Genomic DNA, 24357 nt, shown 5'->3' with positions numbered 1-24357 from the left:
AGGCTTACTTCCTGTCACTGTTGACGCTTAGGAACTTGTTGTGAAAAGCAGTGATCCTGTTGTACTTGACAAAAAAGATCCCCATGTGCCTTTTCGGTTTGAGCTTGCAAAGTTCCTATCGTTATACACGACATGGAACCAATTCCTGTTATCAAAGCTATGCATTGTCTCTGGAAAACACATATTGAGAATCAGAAAAAAGAAACAAGGAAGCCTGAACTAGTAACTTACCTTGACCGATTGTTGGGTGAAGAAGCACATCTTGTAAAAGAGCGCAAGTGAAACAAGAAAAACGAAAGAGTCAATTCCAAGGAGAGTTTTCCATAGGCATGAGAATGGACTTGTGCTAGAGATATGGAAGCAAGCCTTTGTATCCATTCTCTCGACCAATTCCACTCATCTTGTAGCCTCCAAACGGTACTGCTGGTCCGTCTCCCAGGTAGGAATTCACGTAGACAACGCCCGATTTGATCGACCTGGTCAGAAGGTTGACTGTGTCAATGTTCTTGCTGAAGACCGCCGCTGCTAGACCGTAGTGTGTGCTGTTTGCAAGCTCCACGGCTTCGTCAAGAGTCCTGACTCAGTGAAGTTATTACCATCAGATAAACCAAGGCATAAACAAAATTTTCTTACTTGAACTTGAGCACTGAAACCACGGGACCAAAGATTTCCTCGTTGGCAATCTTCATGGATTGCTACACAAATGTCCTGGATGTTTTGAAAAACGAGTAAGAGAATTTTAACACAGCAAACCTTGACGTCTCCAAAAATTGTTGGCTGGATGTAAAATCCTTTCTCGCCGATGCGTTTGCCTCCCACTAGAAGGCTGGCACCTTCTTTTTTTCCCGACTAACTTTGTCCAGCTGCTCCTGGTTGATCTGATAAAACAGCTCGTGACTAGTATCCGAAAGATGAAGAGAGGATATTTTCTTACTTGGGGACCATTTTGGACTCCGGATTTGAAAGGATCTCCAATTACACGTTCACTTGCCAGCTTGACAGACCTCTTGATAAACTCGTCATGAATACTTTCGTGAACAAAGATTCGCGATGCAGCAACACAGACTTGTCCCTGAAAACATGTCATCATTTCAGCAACTCGGAGTGTATTGCTCAAGTCGCCGAGGGAGACGCGGCGGATGTGGATCTGGCCGTGAGAGCCGCGCGCGAAGCATTTGACCACGGGCCCTGGCCACGCCTTGCTGCTGCTGTGAGTTTTCCTTCTTCCTGCTTTCTTCTTGTCTTTGTTCATGCTCGTTTGGTAGGAAAGAGGAAGGATACTTTACAAGTTCGCGGATGTGATCGAGGAACATCTCGACGAACTGGCAACTCTTGAGACCCTCAACAACGGAATGTTGATCGATCTGAGCATGGTGATAATTGCGGCTTCGGCTGCCTCTCTGCGATACAATGCAGGTACTACAAGCATATTTTCAATAAAGAGTTCTTTCGAAACACTGCTGAACCAGTGGAGTGGCTTTTTTTTCTCAGGCTGGGCTGACAAGCTCAATGGAAAGACCTTGCGAACTGATTCTACTCGGATGTGCTACACCCTTTTGGAGCCAATTGGTGTGGTTGGAGCGATTGTTCCGTGGAACTTCCCGGCTCATATGTTTCTCAACAAAGTCGGGTCTGCGTTAACTTGTGGAAATACGATCGTTGTCAAGGTTGCCGAGCAGACACCTTTGCTCCTGGCCAGTCTTTCTCAAGAGGTGAGAAAAACTTGCACTACACTTGCACACAAAAGTCATTTTTTCTTCACGAATATAGGCAGGGATTCCCGCGGGAGTCCTCAATGTTATTCCTGGTTATGGTACCACTGCAGGAGCCGCGATTTCGAAGCATATGAGCGTAGGAAATCTTGCAATTGAAAAGAAAAGCTTCTTTTTTTCCTGAGGTGACATTTACTGGTTCCACTGAAATTGGAAGAATGATAATGGAGAGTGCTGCGAGAAGCAACTTAAAGTCACACTAGAGCTTGGCGGCAAATCTCCGTTTATAATCTGCGAGGATGCCGACCTGGACTCGGCTGCGGCCGTCTCTCAAAATGCCATTTTCATGCATCATGTGAAATTTTCAGGATGGGAACTTGTTTGGGGATTGAAAGTGGGGACCGTCTTGCCTGCAAAAGATCCACAAAACCATTTCACTCTCACCGCAAAAACACAAGAAAAGCAAAGATTACAACCTGAGACAGTGTCCGATGAAGAGCTTGGTGTGCTTGACGAGATCCTTGGCATCGCTCCCCATATCTTTTTTGCTTTGCTTGCTATCCAAACCCGAGTAGTATACACCGATGCGAATATCAAAGAGATTAGATATGATATGACGACGTCGGGATCAATGCTGCCAAAAGATTCGTGAAAAGGACTGACAAGCGACACCCAAAGACAAAGTGACGAAAGAGGCCAACCCCTCTTTCTTGGGGTTTGGTCGAGAAGAAAGTTTATATCTCGTCAGATGAAATGCAAAGAAGAAAACTTGTTAGGGCTACAAGAAAATCTGCCAGCATGATCGTGGAAGAAATCCAGCTTTTCCAGGAGCCGCGCCATCGCCCGGAATGGTTTAGGGCTTCACCTTGTCTGGTCTGCCTGCCATGGCAAGAAACATTGCGAAAAAGATGCTGTGCAATTGGGCTTATACTGAAAGTTGCAGCTTTAGCAGACAAACAGTCAAAGACTCCTCTCATGGAGTTAAACTGAAGCTATTTCAGAGTTAATTGAAGGAAGAACTTTAAGCTATTGAATGCTTAGAGTGCATCATGGGGATGAAAGAACATCATTGTGTACATTCACGTGAACTGAAGGAAAAATTTCATTGGTTGAAACCTTATATAAAATAATAAAAAAGAATATACAATATAAAAATAATCTTAATTTTAGAAATTCTAGCCATCTTTCTCGAATGCCTGCTGTGATGCAAACCAGTATTAACAGCGTCTGGATGAAGAACACTCCCTCCTTGTCCTTGGAAATCAATCAAGCTGAGAAAGAACTATTATAATCTGTCAGCTAGTGATGCTAAATTCTTGTGATATAATTTAACATCGACAAATTCTCCTGAATAAGTCGTATTTCATTGTAGAATCAAACAAGGCGGCCTGAGATGCACGTCACATGAAACATTCAGCAGTTTCCAATATAAATAATCATAACTTCTACCTGCAATTCTCAAATACAATTCTTCAAGTTCATGGCGCTCTCAATCTGTTTATACTTTCTTCTAAGTTTAAGTGCCATCTCCATCTCTCAGGTCTTTACCTTTCTTATCTCGCGCGAAACAATCTTTTAAAGCCCATGGTTTGATTTTATTTCTAGGGACGAGATCAAGGAGACACTCACATTGTCTATTTGGGGAATGTCGATAAATCCCTCCATCCAGACGCTGTTACAAGCTCCCATCACGCACTCCTTGGGGATGTTCTAGGAAGGTAAAACTCCAGAAGAAAAAAATTATGAATTCATCCAAATTCGTGTATTCCAGTGTCAAAGCTGCCAGAGAATCACTGGGTTTTAGCTATAGGCATGGATTTAGTGGCTTCTCGGCTCGTTTAACAGAAGAACAAGCTGCTCAACTCTCTGGTAACGCATCATAGAAACATTATACATAATCTAAGTCAGTCTTTATCCATATTGCAGGCCTCCCAAACGTCTTGTCCGTCTTTCGCAATGAATTCCACACGGTCCACACCACAGACTCATCGGAATTTCTGGGACTCTATGGAAGTGGAGAGAAATCCTTGTTTGGTGCTAGTGACGCTATTGAATCATCGTGGTTATGGAAGAAATCAAAATTTGGCAAGGACGTTATCATTGGTGTTTTGGATTCAGGTATTTCTCTCTTTCATCTTCTTGTTTTCATGGTGGGCAGGAGAAGGTCCGCCAACTTTGCTAGCATGGCAGAGGGCTTGGACTAATGTTGGTTTTCCCAGGAGTATGGCCAGAGTCGGAAAGCTTTTTGGATCATGGCATGGGACCAATCCCCAAAAGATGGAAAGGGGCTTGCGAAACTGGGGAGCAATTACGCTTCTCACTGCAACAAGTAAGAAACAACACTCTAAGTGAATTTAAATGTTTTCAACTTTTGATCTTTCAGGGCCCACGGCCTGCAAGATGGTCCCGAGGTCTATGCAAAAGCACACCAAGAACTTCTTTCCCCAAGAGATGTTCAAGGCCATGGAACTCACGTGGCTTCTACTGCCGGAGGCCGATTTGTGAGAAACGCAAACTGGTTTGGCTATGCGAAAGGGACTCACGTCTCGCAATCTACAAGATATGCTGGAGAAACATCACGGAGGGCAGTGTAAGGTGCCCGGATTCTCACGTTCTCAGCGCATTTGATATGGGAATCCACGATGGCGTGGATATCATTTCTGCATCTTTCGGTCGTTCAGCGGGTGATTACTTCCTTGATTCTACGTCCATTGGAGCGTTCCATGCCATGCAGAAAGGCATTGTGGTGGTGGCTTCCGCTGGAAACGAGCGGGAAGAAGGCCCTGGCTCTGTGAAAAATGTAGCTCCTTGGGTCGTCACTGTTGGAGCGAGCACTCTTGATCGATCCTATTTTGGAGACCTTTACCTTGGCAACAATAAATCATTTCGGGGTTTAAGTATGACGGAGCAAAGATTAAAAAAGCGGTGGTATCATCTTGCTGTGCCAACTTCCAACTTTTCAACCAGGTAAAATATCAATCTATAGATTTGAGTTAAAGAAATATTAATGCTGCAGGCAATTGTGTATGAGCCAGTCTTTGGAGCCCAAGAAAGTCCGGGGAAAGATTGTGGCATGCTTGAGAGGGCCGATGCATCCAGCATTCCAATCATTCGAAGTTTCTCGAGCTGGCGGAGCTGGGATTATCTTTTGCAACTCCACTCTAGTCGATCAAAATCCTACAGATGAATTTCTTCCTTCGGTTCATGTTGATGAAGAAGTTGGACAAGCCATCTTTTCATATATAAAATCTACAAGGTAAAATCTTCGTTCTTCTTTCTGGTTTTTTACCTTTGTGTCTGGCAGAGATCCTATAGCGGATATACAGCATCAGATAACATTGAGAAATCAAAAGCCTGCTCCTTTCATGGCACCTTTTTCATCCTCTGGTCCCAACTTCATTGATCCAGACATTCTCAAGGTTTGTCAATGTTTTCTGTGTATTTGTTTTGGTAGTTTTTGAAGATTTTTGTTCTTTCAGCCGGATATTACAGCTCCAGGAGTAAATATTCTAGCAGCATACACTCAATTCAACAACTCAGAAGTACCATACCAATTTTCATCTGGAACCTCCATGTCTTGCCCTCACGTCACTGGGATTGTCGCCCTACTAAAATCCTATCGTCCAGCCTGGAGTCCAGCAGCAATCAAATCAGCCATAGTTACAACAGGTAACTAAGTGATACATCTGTGTTTGTTACTGACACTTCAAAACAAAACAGGTTACTCATTCGATAATCTTGGAGAACCAATCAAGAATTCATCACGAGCTCCTGCATCACCCTTTGATTTTGGTGGAGGGCATGTAAATCCAAATGCTGCTGCACACCCTGGCCTAGTATGCGACACCGACGAGCAAGACTACATTGGATATCTCTCATTTGTGCCGCAGCAAAGTCATGCACAGGCGAGTGACGAACGTGGACGATGATGCGACGAAGTACACGGCAACTATCGAGGCACCAGAGAGTGTGTCGGTGTTGGTTCATCCATCGGTGCTGCGGTTCAAGCACAAGGGCGAGACGAAAGATATTTAGAGTGGAGGACAAACATTGATAAGGATGTTTTCGGGAAGCTGATATGGAGCAACGGAAAGTATACGGTCACAAGCCCCATTGCAGTCAAGCCAAGCAGATCTTTGGAATAAAATTTTGAAACATAGCAATGTTCGTGTTCTGGTAGACTTTTTGCCTCGGAGGCTCATGCAAAAGCCAATCAATTTCCAGACCATGGATGCCAAGTGCTCTAAGCTTAATCATTATTAGTATAATCTTGGGGCAATATTGATCCTTTTACCTATCGCATGCAAAGCGATCCCTCTACCATCTGAAATACACCCTTTTAACACCCATTATCACCGACAAAAGCATATTCGGTCACGTGATATTAATAGCGAAGAGAACATTGCGAGGCTTGCGCGGGAAGCTTTCCCGAGAAAGGAGAAAGAATTTAGGGTTCTACGGCCCCAGATGGTCAGGGATCTTTGCGTGTCGAGGGAGCATCAATGGTGTGCAAGGAATCGGCGAGGTAGCGCTTCCAATATCGCTGGACGGCGCCTTTACGCTCCAGGAAGCGGCCGAGCAGGCATGGGCTTGGGAATTGCGAAGAGCTTGGCAGATCGATGGTGGCAAAGTCGCATTTTTCCAACCACACTGTCCGAGCCGTCGCTGCTATTGCTGTTCGTGGCTTGGGGATGGATCCGATTGTGCAAGCTGCTGGTTTACGAATCAGGTGGGAAACACATATTATCCATTTCCTCTCTTTCCTCGTACTCTTTCGTTGTTTGCGTTTTCTCTTGGCTAGTCTTCGCTCTATTTTACGTCCTTGTTTGATTTCTTACGTGTTTAGATTTCAGTGTTTCATAGCTAGTTTCTCTTTGCGTGGGTCTTTTTTATACTTGGTAGAACGAATCTGATCTTGTTCTTTCACAAGATGGACACTTCAAGCTATACCGAGACATCAAGAAGGAGCCTGGCATGTTTGCCACTCTCATACTCCAGCTCCCTGCATGGTTGCCAGGGAGGTGCTCTCATGGTTCAGCATGGCAACGTCACTTTGACGCCGGCTTCAAGGACACCGCCTTCTTCGCCGACTGCGAGCATGAAATCCAGCCAGTGAGACGAGCCTGCATTTCAACCTGGTACGCAAGACGAACGTTAGATCCTACAGAGTTCTGTGCGACGTTAGTACCGCGACTGTGCTACGAGTGAAGTCATCTCTCGCACCTTAGATCCAGGATGCAAATTCATCGCCAGAGAAGTTGGTCTTTTGTCTCGAGCACAAGTACACGGAGACAAATCTTTGCTTCTCTGGACTTAAAGGTCAAGACAGGCTGGTGGTGGAGCTCCTAGGAAACGTACCGGTACTACAGTGCTGCAGTGGTGTTTTGGCAGAAACGCAAGAGCGTCGAGCTCGTTTGCCGGGGCAGGACTTGAAGGAGCTCTGGACATGGTGGAGTGGAGGGAGCTTCGGACTTCTCGGCTTGGCTCATATATCTAGTTAAGTACTATATTGCGGATAGGAGCTCCTACGATCACTACAGGAGGAACGGAAACTTTTGCCGCTTGATCAAGCTTTGCCTTGACTCGGGTGATTCCAACTAAGTTTATCGGCTGATCGAGGTGCTGGGACAGGAAAGAAGCTCCCACAATCACTACACGAGATATCTTTTGAAGGGATCAAGTCCGTTAAGGTTGCAAAGGTGGTTGCTCAAGCCCCCAAGTTTCTGGGATGGGATGCCCCGAGAGATCTCGTTTTGAAGCTTCTCCGGAGCTAGACCAGTTCGTGTTCTTCTGCCGTAATCTCGATCACTGAGATGCTCTTCGCTCTGAGGCTGCACGATCAAATTCCATCCTTCGCCGAGTAGAAAGCTGGAACGGGAGATCTTTGCAAGCTGCTCATCAACCTCTGGAAGCAAGACGCTGCTCAACGCGTCCGATGGAAGAACGATACCTACCTCTATCCGAAGCTTTGTGTGCTGATCACTCTCCATGCACTAGCTTGCTGGTAGGTGGAATTGGCGAGCTAGATGTCGATGCTAGTTGCCGTGGTGAGGACACTGGCAAGGGAGACCATCTGTAGAACGGATCAAATTCGTTGACAAAGCTGTTCACTTCGGGGCATGCAAAACCCTCCCTGCTGTTGCAGGCAGAAGCAGTGGGAAGACCATATTTGACAAGGAGGAGGATTCTTGCTTGTGAGAGTGGTGAAGCTAATTGCAGAAGCTACTGCTGTTTGCATTCTCCACCTGAGCCATGATGGTTCTTACCACACATACAAACTCAAGAAAACTAGGATCACTGTGAGATGGAACAAGTTATATGCTTGTCAATTGGGCTGAAAGAACATACCCCAAAAAAAAAAAAAAAAAAATTTAAAATGATAAAACATTGACAAAACTTAAGAATGTCTGGATCAACCGAGTTGGGACTAGAGGATGAAAAAGGTGCCATGGAAGGAGCATGTTTTCAGTTTCTCAAAGTTATCTGATGCTGTATATCCGCTATAGGATCTCTGCCAGACACAAAGCTAAGAAACAGAAAGAAAGAAAATAAGGAAGAAAGGAAAGAAAGGAAGAAAATAACTCTTTTACCTTGTAGATTTGATATATAAAAAGATGGTTTGTCCAACTCTTTCATCAACATGAACTGAAGAAAGAATTCAGTGGAGTTGCAAACGATAATCCCAGCTCCACCAGCTTGAGAAACTTCACATAAGTGGATGCATCGGCCCTCTCAAGCATGCCACAATCTTTCCCTGGACTTCTTTGGGATCCAAAGACCCGCTCATACACATTAGCCTGCATCATTAATAATTTCAAATGAACTCAAAGTTAAGATTAATTATTTTACCTGGCTGGAAACTTGGCAAGCCAACATCGGCACCCACAGCAAGATGATACCTCCGTTTTGACAATCTTTGCCTCGTAAAACTAGAACCCTGAATCCAAAAAAGTGAGATGTATAATAGACTATATGCCCTGTACTTGCGTACATTGTTGCCAAGGAAAAGATCTGCAAAGTAGGCTCGATCAAGAGTGCTCGCTCCAACAGTAATGATCCAGGGGGTTACATTTCCCACCACCACAATGCCTTTCTGCATGGCATGGAACGCTCCAATGGACGTAGATTCAAGGAAGCTGAATCACCTAAAGATGCAGAAATGATATCCACGCCATGGTGGATTCCCATATCAAATGCGCTGAGAATGTGAGAGTCTTCACATCGTATGGTGCTGGCCGTGACGTTTCTCCAGCATATCTTGTAGATTGCGAGACATGAGTCTGGAGCTCCACCTTTTGCAGTGCCTTTCGTGTAGTCAAACCAGTTTGTGTTTCTCACAAATCGGCCTCCCGCAGTGGAAGCCACGTGAGTTCCATGGCCGACAACATCTCTTGGAGAAAGAACTTCTTGGTTTGCTTTTGCATAAGCCTCAGGACCATCGTGTAGGCCACGAGAGAAGAATCTGACACCTATAAGTTTCCTGAAAGATCAAAAGTTGAACAAATTTAGATTCACGTGAGTCATGCTTTTACTTGTTGCAGTGAGAAGAGTGGAATTGCTCCCCAGTTTCGCAAGTTCCTTTCCATCTTTCGGGGATTGGTCCCGTGCCATGATCGGAAAACCTTTCCGACTCTGGCCATACTCCTGGAGAAGACCAGTAAAAAGAAGAAAATGATGGAAAAAGGAAATACCTGAATCCAAAACGCCGATGATAATGTCTTTGCCAAATTTTGCTTTTCTCCATAGCCATGATGATTCAGTAGCTTCACTACCCCCATACAAGGTTTTCTGTCCATTTCCATAGAGGCCGAGAAACTCCCATGAGGTCAATGTGGTGTGGACCGTGTGGATTTTGTTGGGAAAAATGGACAACACGTTTGGGAGGCCTGCAGCGTGAGGAGAGATTGACTTACATTTTTAATTTCTATGAGCGTTACCAGAGAGTTAAAAGCTTGTTCTAGCCGGGAAGCCACTGAATCCATGCCTGTAGCTAAAACCCAGTGAATCTCTGGCAACTTCGACACTGGCATACACGAATACTCTTTTCTTTTGTGATCGAAGTTTTACCTTCCTAAAACGTCCTGAAGGAGTTAGTAACAGCATCTGGATGGAGCGATTTATCGCAATGTGAGAGTCTCCTTGATCTCGTCCCTGGAAATAGAATCAAACGCAAGGGCTTATAAACTAGAAGTTACGCTACATAAGAAATGATATACACCTGAGCGATGGAGATGGCACTTGAACTTAAAAGGAAGATTGAGAGCGCCATGAACTTGATGACTTGTGTTTGAGATTTGTAGGTAAGAAGATGTGATCATTTATATTGGAGGAGGCGCGGAATGTGTCCGTGTGACGACTAAACCCGTGATGCAAAATTTAAGAAGCAAGAAGCATTCATACAACGAATGTTCGCTGCAGTGAAGCTGCAACATTGAGCTACCAACACTGTAAACTTGACGATTTTCTTCTTTTACCTTGTTGGCCTCGCCAGTTTTGACCACACACTCTTTTATGAGCTAGCGCGTGCGCTAGCTTTCCTCTTGCCAATCTTCACCTCTTAAATGCGTTGCTGAAGGAGCCTCAGCTCCGTCTGTCCATTCGTGTACACCTTCCTCATCTCAGCATACGCATTCCGAGTATCAGAAGGAAGCCTATGCTTTGCACTGAAGCCGCTCCTAAACTTCCCATCGAAGTAGCTGCTAGCAAAGCTTCGCGCCTGGGACCTGTGAACGTCTCTTGGGGACCCCGGAGAAACGCCTCCACCTCGGGATGACCCGGAAGCGTTGCCACACCACCTGTGCGCATCCGGCTTCTGCACCTTCGAGAGCTCGTTGATCCTCTCCTGGGCTATGTCGCAAAGAGCACACTTCCCTTTGATCGATACCAGATGCCTCCATCCCGGAAAACTTTCGCCACAAAGTCCTTGAGCTTCTGGCTCTTGAGATTGAGTATGAAGCTCCCCAGCATTGTGGCGTCGTCCAGCCATAAAAACACGTTCATCACGTTGCTTGCGAGCTCTGCCACCTTCAGGTCTCTGGTTGTGACCACCCCGCAAAGCTTTGGATAGAGTTAAGTATCGTTCGTCCAACAGACGCGTTGAGCAGCGTCTTGCTTCCAGAAGCTTTCTATTCGACGAAGGGTGGAATTTGATCGTGCAGCCTCAGAAGGAATTGCATGGCTGGGCAAACTCATCCACGTCCCAGAGACCTCCCAGCCACGCACTCCATCACGCGAGCAGCTCTAGCTCCGGAGAAGCTTCAAAACGAGATCTCTCGGGGCATCCCATCCCAGAAACTTGGGGGCTCAAGCAACCACCTTTGCAACCTTAACGGACTTGATCGATCCCTTCAAAAGATATGTGATTGTGGGAGCTTTTTTCCTGTCCCAGCACCTCGATCAGCAGATAAACTTAGTTGGAATCACCCGAGTCAAGGCAAAGCTTGATCTTGATCAAGGGCAAAAGTTTCCGCTCCTCCTGTAGTGATCGTAGGAGCTCCTATCCGCAATATAGTACTTAACTAGATAAAACAAGGACGTAAAATAGAGCGAAGACTAGCCAAGAGAAAACGCAAACAACGAAAGAGTATAATATGTGTTTCCCCTGATTCGCAAACCAGCAGCTTGTACAAATCGGATCCATCCCCAAGCCACGAACAGCAATAGCAGCGACGGCTTGGACAGTGTGGCTGGAAAAATCGATCTGCCGTGTCGACCAGAGTCCGATTCCCAAGCCCATACGGCGGCGCTTCCTGGAGCGTAAAGGCGCCGTCCAGCGATATTGGAAGCGCTACCTCGCCGGGAGCGGGAGGTGACCATCGATGCTCCCTCCACACGCAAAGATCCCTGCGGCTTCTCGCATCGACCATCTGGGCCTTAGAACCCTAAATTCTTTGAGTTGGAGTTGGCATCCATGGTCTGGAAATTTTTGCATGAGCCTCCGAGGCAAAAAATCTACCAGAACACATGTTTCAAAATTTTATTCCAAAGATCTGCTTGGCTTGACTGCAATGGGGCTAGTGACCGTATACTTTCCGTTGCTCCATATCAGCTTCCCGAAAACATCCTTATCAATGTTTGAGTCGTCCTCCACTCTAAATATCACCTGGAATGCTTTCGTCTCGCCCTTGTGCTTGAACCGCAGCACCGATGGATGAACCGACACTGACACACTCTCTGGTGCCTCGATAGATGCTGTGTAGTTCGTCACATCATCGTCCACGTTCGTCACTCGCCTCTGCACGACTTTGCTGCGGCGCAAATCGGAGATGGCAATGGATGGATAGTTGAGGTCTGTGGGGTTGTCGGGACACTTAGCGGAAGTTTGCGTGAGGATCTGAAGTTCAGTCTGGTTGTATCCCAGACCGCAGAGATATCCAATGTAGTCTTGCTCGTCGGCGTCGTATACTAGGCCAGGGTGTGCAGCAGCATTTGGATTTACATGCCCTCCACCAAAATCAAAGGGTGATGCAGGAGCTCTTGATGAGTTCTTGATTGGTTCTCCAAGATTATCGAATGAGTAACCTGTTTTGTTTTGAAGTGTCAGTAACAAACAAAGATGTATCACTTAGTTACCTGTTGTTACTATGGCTGATTTGATTGCTGCTGGACTCCAGGCTGGACGATAGGATTTTAGTAGGGCAACAATCCCAGTGACGTGAGGGCAAGACATGGAAGTTCCAGAGTCGAATTTGTATGATATTTGAGAGTTGTTGAATTGTGTGTTTGCTGCTAGAATGTATACTCCTGGAGCTGTAATATCCGGCTGAAAGAACAAAAATCTTCAAAATCTACCAAAACAAATAGACAGAAAACATTGACAAACCTTGAGAATGTCTGGATCAATGAAGTTGGGACCAGAGGAAGAAAAAGGTGCCATGAAAGGAGCAGGCTTTTGATTTCTCAATGATATCTGATGCTGTATATCCGCTACAGGATTTCTGCCAGGCACACAAAGGTAAGAAACAGAAAGAAGAACGAAGATTTTACCTTGTAGATTTGATATATGAAAAGATGGCTTGTCCAACTTCTTCGTCGACATGAACTGAGGGAAGAAATTCATTTCCAGGATTTTGATCGACTAGAGTGGAGTTGCAAAAGATAATCCCAGCTCCGCCAGCTCGGGAAACTTCGAATGATTGGAATGCTGGATGCATCGGCCCTCTCAAGCATGCCACAATCTTTCCCCGGACTTTCTTGGGATCCAAAGACTGGCTCATACACAATTGCCTGCAGCATTAATATTTCTTTAACTCAAATCTATAGATTGATATTTTACCTGGCTGAAAAGTTGGAAGTTCGCAAGCCAACATCGGCCCCCGCAGCAAGATGATACCACCGCTTTTTTAATCTTTGCTCCGTCATACTTAAACCCCGAAATGATTTATTGTTGCCAAGGTAAAGGTCTCCAAAATAGGATCGATCAAGAGTGCTCGCTCCAACAGTGATGACCCAAGGAGCTACATTTTGCACAGAGCCAGGACCCACAGTTTGCTGGTCGTTTCCAGCAGAAGCTACCACCACAATGCCTTTCTGCATGGCATGGAATGAACCGATCGACAGTGCGTGCTGGAAGTAATCGCCCGATCCACTGATCGACGCAGAAAAAATATCTACGCCATCGTGGATTCCCATATCAAATGCGCTGAGAATGTGAGAATCCGGGCACCCTGCGCTGCCGTTCGTGATGTTTCTCCAGCAGATCTTATAGATCGCGAGGCGTGAGTCTGGAGCGCCACCTTTTGCAGTGCCTTTTGCGTAGCCAAGCCAGTTTGTGTTTCTCACGAATCGGCCTCCGGCAGTGGAAGCCGTGTGAGTTCCGTGGCCGTGAACATCTCTTGGAGAAAGAACTTCTTGGTGTGCTTTTGCATAAGCCTCAGGACCATCCTGTAGGCCGTGAGAAAAGAATCTGGCACCGATAAGTTTCCTGAAAGATCATAAGTTGAAAAAATTTTAATTCACTTGAGTGTTGTTTTTACTTGTTGCAGTGAGAAGCGTTGAATTGCTCCCCAGTTTCGCAAGTTCCTTTCCATCTTTCGGGGGTTGGTCCCATGCCATGATCCGAAAAGCTTTCCGACTCTGGCCATACTCCTGGGAAAACCAACATTAGTCCAAGCCCTCTCCCATGCTAGCAAAGTCGGCGGACCTTCTCCTGCCGACCATGAAAACAAGAAGAAGATGAAAGAGAGAAATACCTGAATCCAAAACACCAATGATAACGTCCTTGCCGAATTTTGATTTCTTCCATAACCACGATGATTCAGTAGCTTCACTAGCACCAAACAAGGATTTCTCTCCGCTTCCATAGAGTCCCAGAAATTCCCATGAGTTTGTGGTGTGGACCGTGTGGATTTCATTGCGAAAGACGGACAAGACGTTTGGGAGACCTGCAATATGGATAAAGATTATTGACTTAGATTATGTATAATGTTTCTATGATGCGTTACCAGAGAGTTTAGAAGCTTGTTCTTCTGTCAAACGAGCCGAGAAGCCACTAAATCCATGCCTGTAGCTAAAACCGATTGATTCTCTGGCAGCTTTGACACTGGAATACACGAATTTGGATGAATTCATAATTTTTTTCTTCTGGAGTTTTACCTTCCTAGAACATCCCCAAGGAGTGCGTGATGGGAGCTTGTAACAGCGTCTGGATGGAGGGATTTATCGACATTCCCCAAATAGACAATGTGAGTGTCTCCTTGATCTCGTCCCTGGAAATAAAATCAAACCAGCTTTAAAAGATTGTCTCCTGCGAGATAAGAAAGGTAAAGACCTGAGAGATGGAGATGGCACTTAAACTTAGAAGAACGTATAAACAGATTGAGAGCGCCATGAACTCGAAGAATTGTATTTGAGAATTGCAGGAAGAAGATGTAATCATTTATATTGGAAACTGCGGAAAATTTCCTGTGACGCGCATCTCAGGCCGGCTTGTTTGACTTATATGACTTATTCAGGAGAATTTGTCAAGGGCTAGTGATGGTAAAGTATATCACGAGTTTACAAATTATAGCTCTTTGAAATACGACTTATTCAGGAGAATTGTCGATGTTAAATTATATCACGAGAATTTAGCATCACTAGCTGACAGATTATAATAGTTCTTTCTCAGCTTGATTGATTTGCTCGGACAAGAAGGAAACACTCATGGGGAGTGTTCTTCATCCAGACGCTGTTAATACTGGTTTGCATCACGTACTTCTAGCTAGGAAGATGGGTTTAAGTAGTGGCTAGAATTTCAAAATCAAGATTATTTTGATATTGTATATTCTTTTTTATTATTTTATATACTTTAACCTCCAAGGCTTCAGCCAGTGAAGTTTATCCTTCAGTTCACGTGAATTGAAGGAAGAACTTCAAGCTATTGAATGCTTACAGTGCATGTTGGGGATGAAAAAACATCATTGTGTACATTAACCCTGAAATAGCCTCAGTTTAACTGGGACACCAGTCTTTGATAGAGTGATCTAGTGCTGTTTGTCCGCTAAAGCTGCAACTTTCAGTATAAGCCCAATTGCACAGCATCTTTTTCGCAATGTTTCTTGCCATGGCAGGCAGACCAGACAAGGCTAAGCCCTAAACCATTCCGGGCCATAGCGCGCCTCCTGGAAACGCTGGATTTCTTCCAGGATCAATGCTGGTAGATTTTCTTTTGGTGATCTTGTAGCCCTAACAAGATTTCTTCTTTGGATTTCATCTGACGAGATACAAACTTTCTTCTCGTGGTTGTGACCACCCCGCAAAGCTTCGGATAGAGGTAAGTATCGTTCTTCCAACGGACGCGTTGAGCAGCGTCTTGCTTCCAGAGGTTGATGAGCAGCTTGCAAACATCTCCCGTTCCAGCTTTCTACTCGATGAAGAACGGAATTTGATCGTGCAGCCTCAGGGCGAAGAGCATCTCAGCTATCGAGATTACGGCAGAAGAACACGAACTGGTCTAGCTCCGGAGAAGCTTCAAAACGAGATCTCTCGGGGCATCCCATCCCAGAAACTTGGGGGCTTGAGCAACCACCTTTGCAACCTTAACGGACTTGATCCCTTCAAAAGATATCTCGTGTAGTGATTGTGGGAGCTTCTTTCCTGTCCCAGCACCTCGATCAGCCGATAAACTTAGTTGGAATCACCCGAGTCAAGGCAAAGCTTGATCAAGCGGCAAAAGTTTCCGTTCCTCCTGTAGTGATCGTAGGAGCTCATATCCGCAATATAGTACTTAACTAGATATATGAGCCAAGCCGAGAAGTCCGAAGCTCCCTCCACTCCACCATGTCCAGAGCTCCTTCAAGTCCTGCCCCGGCAAACGAGCTCGATGCTCTTGCGTTTCTGCCAAAACACCACAGCAGCACTGCAGTACCGGTACGTTTCCTAGGAGCTCCACCACCAGCCTGTCTTGATCTTTTAAGTCCAGAGAAGCAAAGATTTGTCTCCGTGTACACAAAAGACCAACTTCTCTAACGACGAATTTGCATCCTGGATCTAAGGTGCGAGAGATGACTTCACTCGTAGCACAGTCGCGGTACTAACTTCGCACAGAGCTCTGTTGGATCTAACGTTCGTCTTGCGTACCAGGTTGAAATGCACGCACACCTTCCTCGTCTCACTGGCTGGATTTCATGCTCGCAGTCGGCAAAGAAGACGGTGTCCTTGAAGCCAGCGTCAAAGTGAGGTTGCCATGCTGAACCACGAGAGCACCTCCCTGGCAACCATGCAGGGAGCTGGAGTATGAGAGTGGCAAACATGCCAGGCTCCTTCTCGATGTCTCGGTGTAGCTTGAACTGTCCATCTTGTGAAAGAACAAGATCAGATTCCTTCTACCAAGTATAAGAAAGACCCACGCAAAGAGAAACTAGCTATGAAACACTGAAATCTAAACACGTAAGAAATCAAACAAGGACGTAAAATAGAGTGAAGACTAGCCAAGAAAAAACGCAAACAACGAAAGAGTACGAGGAAAGAGAGGAAATGGATAATATGTGTTTCCCACCTGATTCGTAAACCAGCAGCTTGCACAAATCGGATCCATCCCCAAGCCACGAACAGCAATAGCAGCGACGGCTTGGACAGTGTGGCTGGAAAAATGCGACAAGACTTTGCCACCATCGATCTGCCAAGCTCTTCGCACGGCTGTGTCGACCAGAGTCCGATTCCCAAGCCCATACGGCGGCGCTTCCTGGAGCGTAAAGGCGCCGTCCAGCGATATTGGAAGCGCTACCTCGCCGATTCCTTGCACACCATCGATGCTCCGTCCACACGCAAAGATCCCTGCCCCAGATCGACCATCTGGGGCCGTAGAACCCTAAATTCTTTCTTTCTTCCTGTTCTCTTTGCCATTAATATCACTTGACCGAATATGCTTTTGTGGGTCACAATGGAGAACATAAAAAATGGCGTGTGTTAAAAGGGTGTAGTTCACATGGTAGAGCAATTGCTTCGCATGCGATAGGTAAGGTGATCAATATTGCCCCAAGATTATACTAATAATGATTAAGCTCCAATGGATGTTCGCTGACAGTTGGAGCACTTGGCATCCATGGTCTGGAAATTGATTGGCTTTTGCATGAGCCTCCGAGGCAAAAAATCTACCAGGCAAAAAAATCTACCAGAACACGAATGTTTCGAAATTTTATTTTATGTTCGAAATTTTATTCCATCCCAAAAATTGCTTAAGATCTGCTTGGCTTGACTGCAATGGGGCTTGTGACCGTATACTTTCCGTTGCTCCATATCAGCTTCCCGAAAACATCCTTATCAATGTTTGAGTCGTCCTCCACTCTAAATATCACCTGGAATGCTTTCGTCTCGCCCTTGTGCTTGAACCGCAGCACCGATGGATGAACCGACACCGACACACTCTCCGGTGCCTCGATAGATGCCGTGTAATTCGTCGCATCATCGTCCACGTTCGTCACTCGCCTCTGCACGACTTTGCTGCGGCGCAAATCGGAGATGGCAATGGATGGATAGTTGAGGTCTGTGGGGTTGTCAGGACACTTAGCCGAAGTTTGCGTGAGGATCTGAAGTTCAGTGTGGTTGTATCCCAGACCGCAGAGATATCCAATGTAGTCTTGCTCGTCGGCATCGTATACTAGGCCAGGGTGTGCAGCAGCATTTGGATTTACATGCCCTCCACCAAAATCAAAGGGTGACGCAGGAGCTCGTGATGAATTCTTGATTGGTTCTCCAAGATTATCGAATGAGTAACCTGTTTTGTTTTGAAGTGTCAGTAACAAACAAAGATGTATCACTTAGTTACCTGTTGTTACTATGGCTGATTTGATTGCTGCTGGACTCCAGGCTGGACGATAGGATTTTAGTAGGGCGACAATCCCAGTGACGTGAGGGCAAGACATGGAGGTTCCAGATAAAAATTGGTATGGTACTTCAGAATTGTTGAATTGAGTGTATGCTGCTAGAATGTATACTCCTGGAGCTGTAATATCCGGCTGAAAGAACAAAAATCTTCAAAATCTACCAAAACAAATAGACAGAAAGCATTGACAAACCTTGAGAATGTCTGGATCAATGAAGTTGGGACCAGAGGAAGAAAAAGGTGCCATGAAAGGAGCAGGCTTTTGATTTCTCAATGATATCTGATGCTGTATATCCGCTACAGGATTTCTGCCAGGCACACAAAGGTAAGAAACAGAAAGAAGAACGAAGATTTTACCTTGTAGATTTGATATATGAAAAGATGGCTTGTCCAACTTCTTCATCGACATGAACCGAGGGAAGAAATTCATTTCTAGGATTTTGATCGACTAGAGTGGAGTTGCAAAAGATAATCCCAGCTCCGCCAGCTCGAGAAACTTCGAATGATTGGAACACTGGCTGCATCGGCCCTCTCAAGCATGCCACAATCTTTCCCCGGACTTTCTTGGGATCCAAAGACTGGCTCATACACAGTTGCCTGCAGCATTAATATTTCTTTAACTCAAATCTATAGATTTGATATTTTACCTGGCTGAAAAGTTGGAAGTTGGCAAGCCAACATCGGCTCCCGCAGCAAGATGATACCACCGCTTTTTTAATCTTTGCTCCGTCATACTAAAACCACGAAATGATTTATTGTTGCCAAGGTAAAGGTCTCCAAAATAGGATCGATCAAGAGTGCTCGCCCCAACAGTGATGATCCAAGGAGCTACATTTTGCACCGAGCCAGGCCCTTCACGTTCCTGCACGTTTCCAGCGGCAGCCACCACCACAATGCCTTTCTGCATGGCATGGAACGCTCCAATGGACGTAGAATCAAGGAAGTAATCATCTGCTAAACCACCAAAAGATGCAGAAATGATATCCACGCCATCGTGGATTCCCATATCAAATGCGCTGAGAATGTGAGCGTCTTCACACCCTACGGTCCGGGCCGTGACGTTTCTCCAGCATATCTTGTAGATTGCGAGACGTGAGTCTGGAGCTCCACCTTTTGCAGTGCCTTTCGCGTAGCCAAACCAGTTTGCGTTTCTCACAAATCGACCTCCGGCAGTGGAAGCCACGTGAGTTCCATGGCCTTGAACATCTCTTGGAGAAAGAACTTCTTGGTTTGCTTTTGCATAAGCCTTGGGACCATCCTGTAGGCCGCGAGAGAAGAATCTGGCACCTATAAGCTTCCTGAAAGATCAAAAGTTGAACAAATTTAGATTCACGTGAGTCTTGCTTTTACTTGTTGCAGTGAGAAGAGCGGAATTGCTCCCCAGTTTCGCAAGTTCCTTTCCATCTTTCGGGGATTGGTCCCATGCCATGATCCGAAAAGCTTTCCGACTCTGGCCATACTCCTGGGAAAACCAACATTAGTCCAAGCCCTCTGCCATGCTAGCAAAGTTGGCGGACCTTCTCCTGCCAACCATGAAAACAAGAAGAAAGAGAGAAATACCTGAATCCAAAACACCAATGATAACGTCCTTGCCGAATTTTGATTTCTTCCATAACCACGATGATTCAGTAGCTTCACTAGCACCAAACAAGGATTTCTCTCCACTTCCATAGAGTCCCAGAAATTCCCATGAGTTTGTGGTGTGGACCGTGTGGATTTCATTGCGAAAGACGGACAAGACGTTTGGGAGGCCTGCAATATGGATAAAGACTGACTTAGATTATGTATAATGTTTTTATGATGCGTTACCAGAGAGTTGAGCAGCTTGTTCTTCTGTCAAACGAGCCGAGAAGCCACTAAATCCATGCCTGTAGCTAAAACCGATTGATTCTCTGGCAGCTTTGACACTGGAATACACGAATTTGGATGAATTCATAATTTCTTCTGGAGTTTTACCTTCCTAGAACATCCCCAAGGAGTGCGTGATGGGAGCTTGTAACAGCGTCTGGATGGAGGGATTTATCGACATTCCCCAAATAGACAATGTGAGTGTCTCCTTGATCTCGTCCCTGGAAATAAAATCAAACCATGGGCTTTAAGAGATTGTCTCGTGCGAGATAAGAAAGGCAAAGACCTGAGAGATGGACATGGCACTTAAACTTAGAAGAAAGTATAAAAAGATTGAGAGCGCCATGAACTCGAAGAATTGTATTTGAGAATTGCAGGAAGAAGATGTAATCATTTATATTGGAAACTGCGGAAAATTTCCTGTGACGCGCATCTCAGGCCGCCTTGTTTGACTGGGCTAGTGATGTTAAGTATATCACGAGTTTACAAATTATAGCTCATTGGAATACGACTTATTCAGGAGAATTTGTCGTTGTTAAATTATATCACAAGAATTTAGCATCACTAGCTGACAGATTATAGTAGTTCTTTCTCAGCTTGATTGATTTCCAAGGACAAGGAGGAAAACACTCATGGGGAGTGTTCTTCATCCAGACGCTGTTAATACTGGTTTGCATCACGTACTTCTCCCTCACACGCACACAGGCTGAGGCTTCTCCATGCGGTTTGGGCCCGGGAGAGTCCTCCCCCCTTCCTCCCTCCGTCACACGGCAGGTGGGGGCCCCTCCCCTTTCCCGCCGCCCCCGAGGCTTGCTTCCCTTGGAAGCCCAGAGGACCACACTGCTGCCTCCCTCCCCCTTGCCCAACAGGTGTGTGGATGTGGCCCCAAGGCCATGCCATGGACCACACAGCACGACTCTGCCGAACGCTGGAGCGGGTGCCAGGGAAGCCACGCCGAGGCTCTCTCCGCGGCCAGGAAAGATGGGTCTAGAATATTTAAAATTAAAATTATTGTTATATTGTATATTCTTTTTAAAGTTTTTCCTTCAGTTCATGAAGTAGAATGAATGCTTAGAGTGCATGTTGGGGATGAAAAAACATCATGGACATAAAATTGGGCAACATCTTTCTAAGGTTTGGAGAAAGCTTGTTTGGGAAGTTTAATTTCTATCAAGGACTCATTAACTCTGAAATAGCCTCAATTTAACTGAGAGGAGTCCTGTGAAGATTCATGTTTAAGCAGACCCCCCAACTTCTGTGACCATCGGAGAAAGTGAGTTGTCTCTCCCTTATTTCAATCTTCGCACCTAACAGTACTGCATCACCGAACGGTAAATGTGTTTTGATGCTAGTTTATCAAGATTTGCGTTTGTCAATCCTTTTTACGAAGTTTTTGGCCACCATACCTACCACTGAAATAACAGGTCCACGTCGATATCATATCGCATTGGTATTCGCACCGGTATATACTACTCGAGGCTTGGAGAGCAGCAAAGTAAAAAAGATATGGGGAGCGATGCCAAGGATCTCGTCAAGCACACCAAGCTCTTCATCGATGGGCGATTCGTGGACGCTGTCTCAGGTTGTGATCTTTGCTTTTCTCGTGCTTTTGTGGTGAGAGTGAAATGGTTTTGTCGATCTTTCGCAGGCAAGACGTTCCCCACTTTCAATCCCAGCAACTCGGAATGTATTGCTCAAGTCGCCGAGGGAGACGCGGCGGATGTGGATCTGGCCGTGAGAGCCGCGCGCGAAGCGTTTGATCACGGGCCCTGGCCACGACTTGCTGCTGCTGTGAGTTCTTCCTTCTTCCTTCTTACTTATCTTTTGTTCATGCTCGTTTGATAGGAAAGAGGAAGGATACTTTACAAGTTCGCGGATGTGATCGAGGAACATCTCGACGAACTGGCAACTCTTGAGACCCTCAACAACGGAATGTTGATCGATCTAAGCAAGGGGATAATTGCGGGTTCGGTTGCCTCTCTGCGATACAATGCAGGTACTACAAACATATTTTCAATATCGAAACACTGCTGAACCAGTGGAGTGGCTTTTTTTTTCTCAGGCTGGGCTGACAAGCTCAATGGAAAGACCTTGCGAACTGATTCTACTCGGATGTGCTACACCCTTTTGGAGCCAATTGGTGTGGTTGGAGCGATTGTTCCGTGGAACTTCCCGGCTCATATGTTTCTCAACAAAGTCGGGTCTGCGTTAACTTGTGGAAATACGATCGTTGTCAAGGTTGCCGAGCAGACACCTTTGACAGGACTGCTCCTGGCGAGTCTTTCTCAAGAGGTAAGAAAGACTTGCACTACAAAAAGTCATTTTTTCTTCACGAATATAGGCAGGGATTCCCGCGGGAGTCCTCAATGTTATTCCTGGTTATGGTCCCACTGCAGGAGCCGCGATTTCGAAGCATATGAGCGTGGATAAGGTAAGAAAGCTTGCAATTGAAAAGAAAAGTTGAAAAAAAAAGTTGAAAAAAAAAGTTCATTTTTTCCTCAGGTGACATTTACTGGTTCCACTGAAGTTGGAAGAATGATAATGGAGAGTGCTGCGAGAAGCAACTTAAAGCCCGTCACACTGGAGCTTGGTGGCAAATCTCCGTTTATAATCTGCGAGGATGCCGACTTGGACTCGGCTGTGGCCGTCTCTCAAAATGCCATTTTCATGCATCAGGTGAAATTTTCAGGATGGGAACTTGTTTGGAAATGATGACATGTGTTTCAGGGACAAGTCTGTGTTGCTGCATCGCGAGTCTTTGTTCACGAAAGTATTCATGACGAGTTTATCAAGAGGTCTGTCAAGCTGGCAAGCGAACGTGTAATTGGAGATCCTTTCCAGTCCGGAGTCCAAAATGGTCCCCAAGTAAGAAAATATCCTCTCTTGATCTTTCGGAAACTAGTCACGAACTGTTTTATCAGATCAACCAGGAGCAGCTGGACAAAGTTTTGAGCTACATTGAGTCGGGAAAAAAAGAAGGTGCCAGCCTTCTAGTGGGAGGCAAACGCATTGGCGACAAAGGATTTTACATCCAGCCAACAATTTTTGGAGACGTCAAGGTTTGCTGTGTTAAAATTCTCTTACTCTTTTCTCAAAACATCCAGGACATTTGTGTAGCAATCCATGAAGATTGCCAACGAGGAAATCTTTGGTCCCGTGCTTTCAGTGCTCAAGTTCAAGTAAGAAAGCTTCGTTTATGCCTTGGTTTATCTGATGGTAATTACTTCACTGAGTCAGGACTCTTGACGAAGCCGTGGAGCTTGCAAACAGCACACACTACGGTCTAGCAGCGGCGGTCTTCAGCAAAAACATTGACACAGTCAATCTTCTGACCAGGTCGATCAAATCGGGCGTTGTCTACGTGAATTCCTACCTGAGAGCAGGACCAACAGTACCGTTTGGAGGCTACAAGATGAGTGGAATCGGCCGAGAGAATGGATACGAAGGCTTGCTTCCATATCTCCAGCACAAGTCCATTCTCATGCCTCTGGAAAACTCTCCTTGGAATTGACTCTTTCTTTTTTCTTGTTTCACTTGTTCTGATACCGTCTTTTACAAGATTTGGCAGTGCTTGTTCACCCAACAATCGATCAAGGTAAGTTACTAGTTCAGCTTCCTTGTTTCTTTTTGCTGATTCTCAGTGAGTTTTCCAGAGGCAATGCATAGCTTTGATAACAGGAAATGGTTCCATGTCGTGTATAATCACGTAAAGTTTTTTTATTCTGTTCTCAACGAGGAACTTTGCAAGCTCGATCCTAAAAGGCACACGAGGATCTTCTTTGTCAAGTCCAACAGGATCACTGCTCTTCACAAGTTCCGAAGTGTCAACAGTGACAAGAAGTAAGCATGTTTTATTCTGGTTTACAGTGATTTCGGAACATCATCTTTTTCTTTTTTTCTTTGCAAATTGAAGCGTCTAGGATCCGGGAGTGAAGTTGGTTGCATACGCCCAGGCATTGTTGACGGTGGGGTTGTCAAGGTGGTCGAGCAAGTTCTCGATGGGTCCCTTGCCTGTAACAATGGCCTGAGTGAAGAAACCAAACATGGAGAACATCGCCAGTCTGCCGTTCTTCAACTCCTTCACCTTGAGCTCAGCGAAAGTATCCGGGTCGTCAGCGAGTCCGAGCGGATCAAACGCACCTCCGGGGTAGATCTTGTCCAGCCCCTCGCCGAGCGGTCCACCTCCAATTCTGTAGCCTTCGACGGCTCCCATGAGGATAACTTGGCTGGCCCAGATGGCAAGGATGCTCTGTGCGTGGACGAGGTTGGGATTTCCCAGGTAGTCGAGGCCACCTTCCTTGAAGATCTGCGAGCCGGCCTTGAACCACACAGCCTCGCCAAACTTGATGCCGTTCTTGGCGAGGAGCTCGGGGGTGACGCAGCCGAGAGCTCCGAGCATGGCCCAGCGGGAGTGGATGACTTCGAGCTCCCGGTTTTTGGCGAACGTCTCGGGGTCGGCCGAGAGACCCGCGGTATCCCAGCCGTAGTCGCCAG

The 24357-nt window shown here is 45.8% G+C and overlaps 7 protein-coding genes and 1 long non-coding RNA gene across 8 annotated transcripts in view; 3 read left to right on the top strand and 5 right to left on the bottom strand.

Moving 5' to 3' along the window:
- Nucleotides 1–279: 279 nt before the first annotated feature.
- Nucleotides 280–1023, bottom strand: LOC9657789 (aldehyde dehydrogenase family 2 member C4). The gene is made up of 4 exons (XM_024682733.1): nt 988–1023; nt 754–849; nt 634–695; nt 280–575 (listed from the first exon to the last, which is right to left on the bottom strand). The coding sequence occupies exons 1-4, from the start codon at nt 1021–1023 to the stop codon at nt 347–349; spliced, it is 423 nt and encodes a 140-aa protein (XP_024538501.1). The 3' UTR covers nt 280–346.
- Nucleotides 1022–1896, top strand: LOC9657788 (aldehyde dehydrogenase family 2 member B4, mitochondrial). Its single transcript, XM_002977910.2, has 4 exons — nt 1022–1210; nt 1266–1416; nt 1492–1712; nt 1771–1896. Exons 1-4 carry the CDS (start codon nt 1022–1024, stop codon nt 1894–1896), a joined length of 687 nt encoding a protein of 228 aa, XP_002977956.2.
- A 1308-nt stretch (nt 1897–3204) lies between these two features.
- LOC9657787 lies at nt 3205–3496 on the top strand. Its single transcript, XR_002993282.1, has 3 exons — nt 3205–3252; nt 3318–3430; nt 3484–3496. It is a non-coding gene; the product is annotated as an uncharacterized LOC9657787 (long non-coding RNA).
- An 8192-nt stretch (nt 3497–11688) lies between these two features.
- LOC9657138 (subtilisin-like protease SBT5.4) lies at nt 11689–14541 on the bottom strand. Its single transcript, XM_002977748.2, has 10 exons — nt 14482–14541; nt 14307–14419; nt 14156–14253; nt 13904–14095; nt 13688–13799; nt 12988–13635; nt 12699–12938; nt 12535–12649; nt 12285–12474; nt 11689–12233 (listed from the first exon to the last, which is right to left on the bottom strand). The coding sequence occupies exons 1-10, from the start codon at nt 14539–14541 to the stop codon at nt 11689–11691; spliced, it is 2313 nt and encodes a 770-aa protein (XP_002977794.2).
- An 837-nt stretch (nt 14542–15378) lies between these two features.
- LOC112349068 lies at nt 15379–17233 on the bottom strand. The gene is made up of 3 exons (XM_024682732.1): nt 17216–17233; nt 16690–17001; nt 15379–16480 (listed from the first exon to the last, which is right to left on the bottom strand). The coding sequence occupies exons 1-3, from the start codon at nt 17231–17233 to the stop codon at nt 16202–16204; spliced, it is 609 nt and encodes a 202-aa protein (XP_024538500.1). The 3' UTR covers nt 15379–16201.
- A 69-nt stretch (nt 17234–17302) lies between these two features.
- LOC9657786 (subtilisin-like protease SBT5.4) lies at nt 17303–20230 on the bottom strand. Its single transcript, XM_002977747.2, has 10 exons — nt 20150–20230; nt 19972–20084; nt 19825–19922; nt 19576–19767; nt 19366–19477; nt 18663–19313; nt 18373–18612; nt 18209–18323; nt 17959–18148; nt 17303–17907 (listed from the first exon to the last, which is right to left on the bottom strand). The coding sequence occupies exons 1-10, from the start codon at nt 20207–20209 to the stop codon at nt 17369–17371; spliced, it is 2310 nt and encodes a 769-aa protein (XP_002977793.2). The 5' UTR covers nt 20210–20230; the 3' UTR covers nt 17303–17368.
- A 1081-nt stretch (nt 20231–21311) lies between these two features.
- LOC9657137 (aldehyde dehydrogenase family 2 member B7, mitochondrial) lies at nt 21312–23394 on the top strand. Its single transcript, XM_002977907.2, has 10 exons — nt 21312–21445; nt 21512–21654; nt 21709–21859; nt 21926–22155; nt 22205–22294; nt 22366–22539; nt 22591–22728; nt 22785–22922; nt 22981–23042; nt 23101–23394. The coding sequence occupies exons 1-10, from the start codon at nt 21370–21372 to the stop codon at nt 23372–23374; spliced, it is 1476 nt and encodes a 491-aa protein (XP_002977953.1). The 5' UTR covers nt 21312–21369; the 3' UTR covers nt 23375–23394.
- Nucleotides 23395–23687: 293 nt separating this feature from the next.
- Nucleotides 23688–24357, bottom strand: part of LOC112349067 (chlorophyll a-b binding protein type 2 member 2-like) — a 1457-nt gene continuing 787 nt past the window's right edge. The window contains exon 2 of the mRNA XM_024682731.1: nt 23688–24355. Coding sequence (XP_024538499.1) covers nt 23780–24355 — 576 coding nt within the window. The 3' untranslated portion in view covers nt 23688–23779. The remainder of the gene's footprint in view (nt 24356–24357) is intronic.

This window comes from Selaginella moellendorffii, unplaced genomic scaffold, assembly GCF_000143415.4.
Source record: "Selaginella moellendorffii unplaced genomic scaffold, v1.0 SELMOscaffold_35, whole genome shotgun sequence".
NCBI lineage: Eukaryota > Viridiplantae > Streptophyta > Lycopodiopsida > Selaginellales > Selaginellaceae > Selaginella > Selaginella moellendorffii.
This window is presented reverse-complemented; position numbering and strand designations above follow the sequence as displayed.

Bases quoted from the DNA above. Each gene is read 5' to 3' on its own strand.
- LOC9657138 (XM_002977748.2), bottom strand. From the start codon at position 14,541: ATGGCGCTCTCAATCTGTTTATACGTTCTTCTAAGTTTAAGTGCCATC. The intron at 14,420-14,481 runs GTCTTTACCTTT...TTTTATTTCCAG, and splicing joins GTGCCATCTCCATCTCTCAG to GGACGAGATCAAGGAGACAC. The intron at 13,800-13,903 runs GTATTTCTCTCT...TGGTTTTCCCAG, and splicing joins CATTGGTGTTTTGGATTCAG to GAGTATGGCCAGAGTCGGAA.
- LOC9657137 (XM_002977907.2), top strand. From the start codon at position 21,370: ATGGGGAGCGATGCCAAGGATCTCGTCAAGCACACCAAGCTCTTCATC. The intron at 22,295-22,365 runs GTAAGAAAGCTT...TTTTTTCCTCAG, and splicing joins AGCATATGAGCGTGGATAAG to GTGACATTTACTGGTTCCAC. The intron at 22,729-22,784 runs GTAAGAAAATAT...CTGTTTTATCAG, and splicing joins GAGTCCAAAATGGTCCCCAA to ATCAACCAGGAGCAGCTGGA.
- LOC9657789 (XM_024682733.1), bottom strand. From the start codon at position 1,023: ATGACGAGTTTATCAAGAGGTCTGTCAAGCTGGCAA. The intron at 850-987 runs GTGAACGTGTAA...GGACAAAGTTAG, and splicing joins GAGGTCTGTCAAGCTGGCAA to TCGGGAAAAAAAGAAGGTGC. The intron at 696-753 runs GTTTGCTGTGTT...ACATTTGTGTAG, and splicing joins CAATTTTTGGAGACGTCAAG to CAATCCATGAAGATTGCCAA.
- LOC9657788 (XM_002977910.2), top strand. From the start codon at position 1,022: ATGAATACTTTCGTGAACAAAGATTCGCGATGCAGCAACACAGACTTG. The intron at 1,211-1,265 runs GTGAGTTTTCCT...CTCGTTTGGTAG, and splicing joins GGCCACGCCTTGCTGCTGCT to GAAAGAGGAAGGATACTTTA. The intron at 1,417-1,491 runs GTACTACAAGCA...TTTTTTTCTCAG, and splicing joins CTCTCTGCGATACAATGCAG to GCTGGGCTGACAAGCTCAAT.
- LOC112349068 (XM_024682732.1), bottom strand. The intron at 16,481-16,689 runs GTGGGAAACACA...CAAGATGGACAG, and splicing joins GCTGCTGGTTTACGAATCAG to TTCAAGCTACACCGAGACAT.
- LOC9657786 (XM_002977747.2), bottom strand. From the start codon at position 20,209: ATGGCGCTCTCAATCTTTTTATACTTTCTTCTAAGTTTAAGTGCCATG. The intron at 18,613-18,662 runs GTAAAATATCAA...TTAATGCTGCAG, and splicing joins ACTTCCAACTTTTCAGCCAG to GCAACTGTGTATGAGCCAGT. The intron at 18,149-18,208 runs GTTTGTCAATGC...TTGTTCTTTCAG, and splicing joins TTGATCCAGACATTCTCAAG to CCGGATATTACAGCTCCAGG.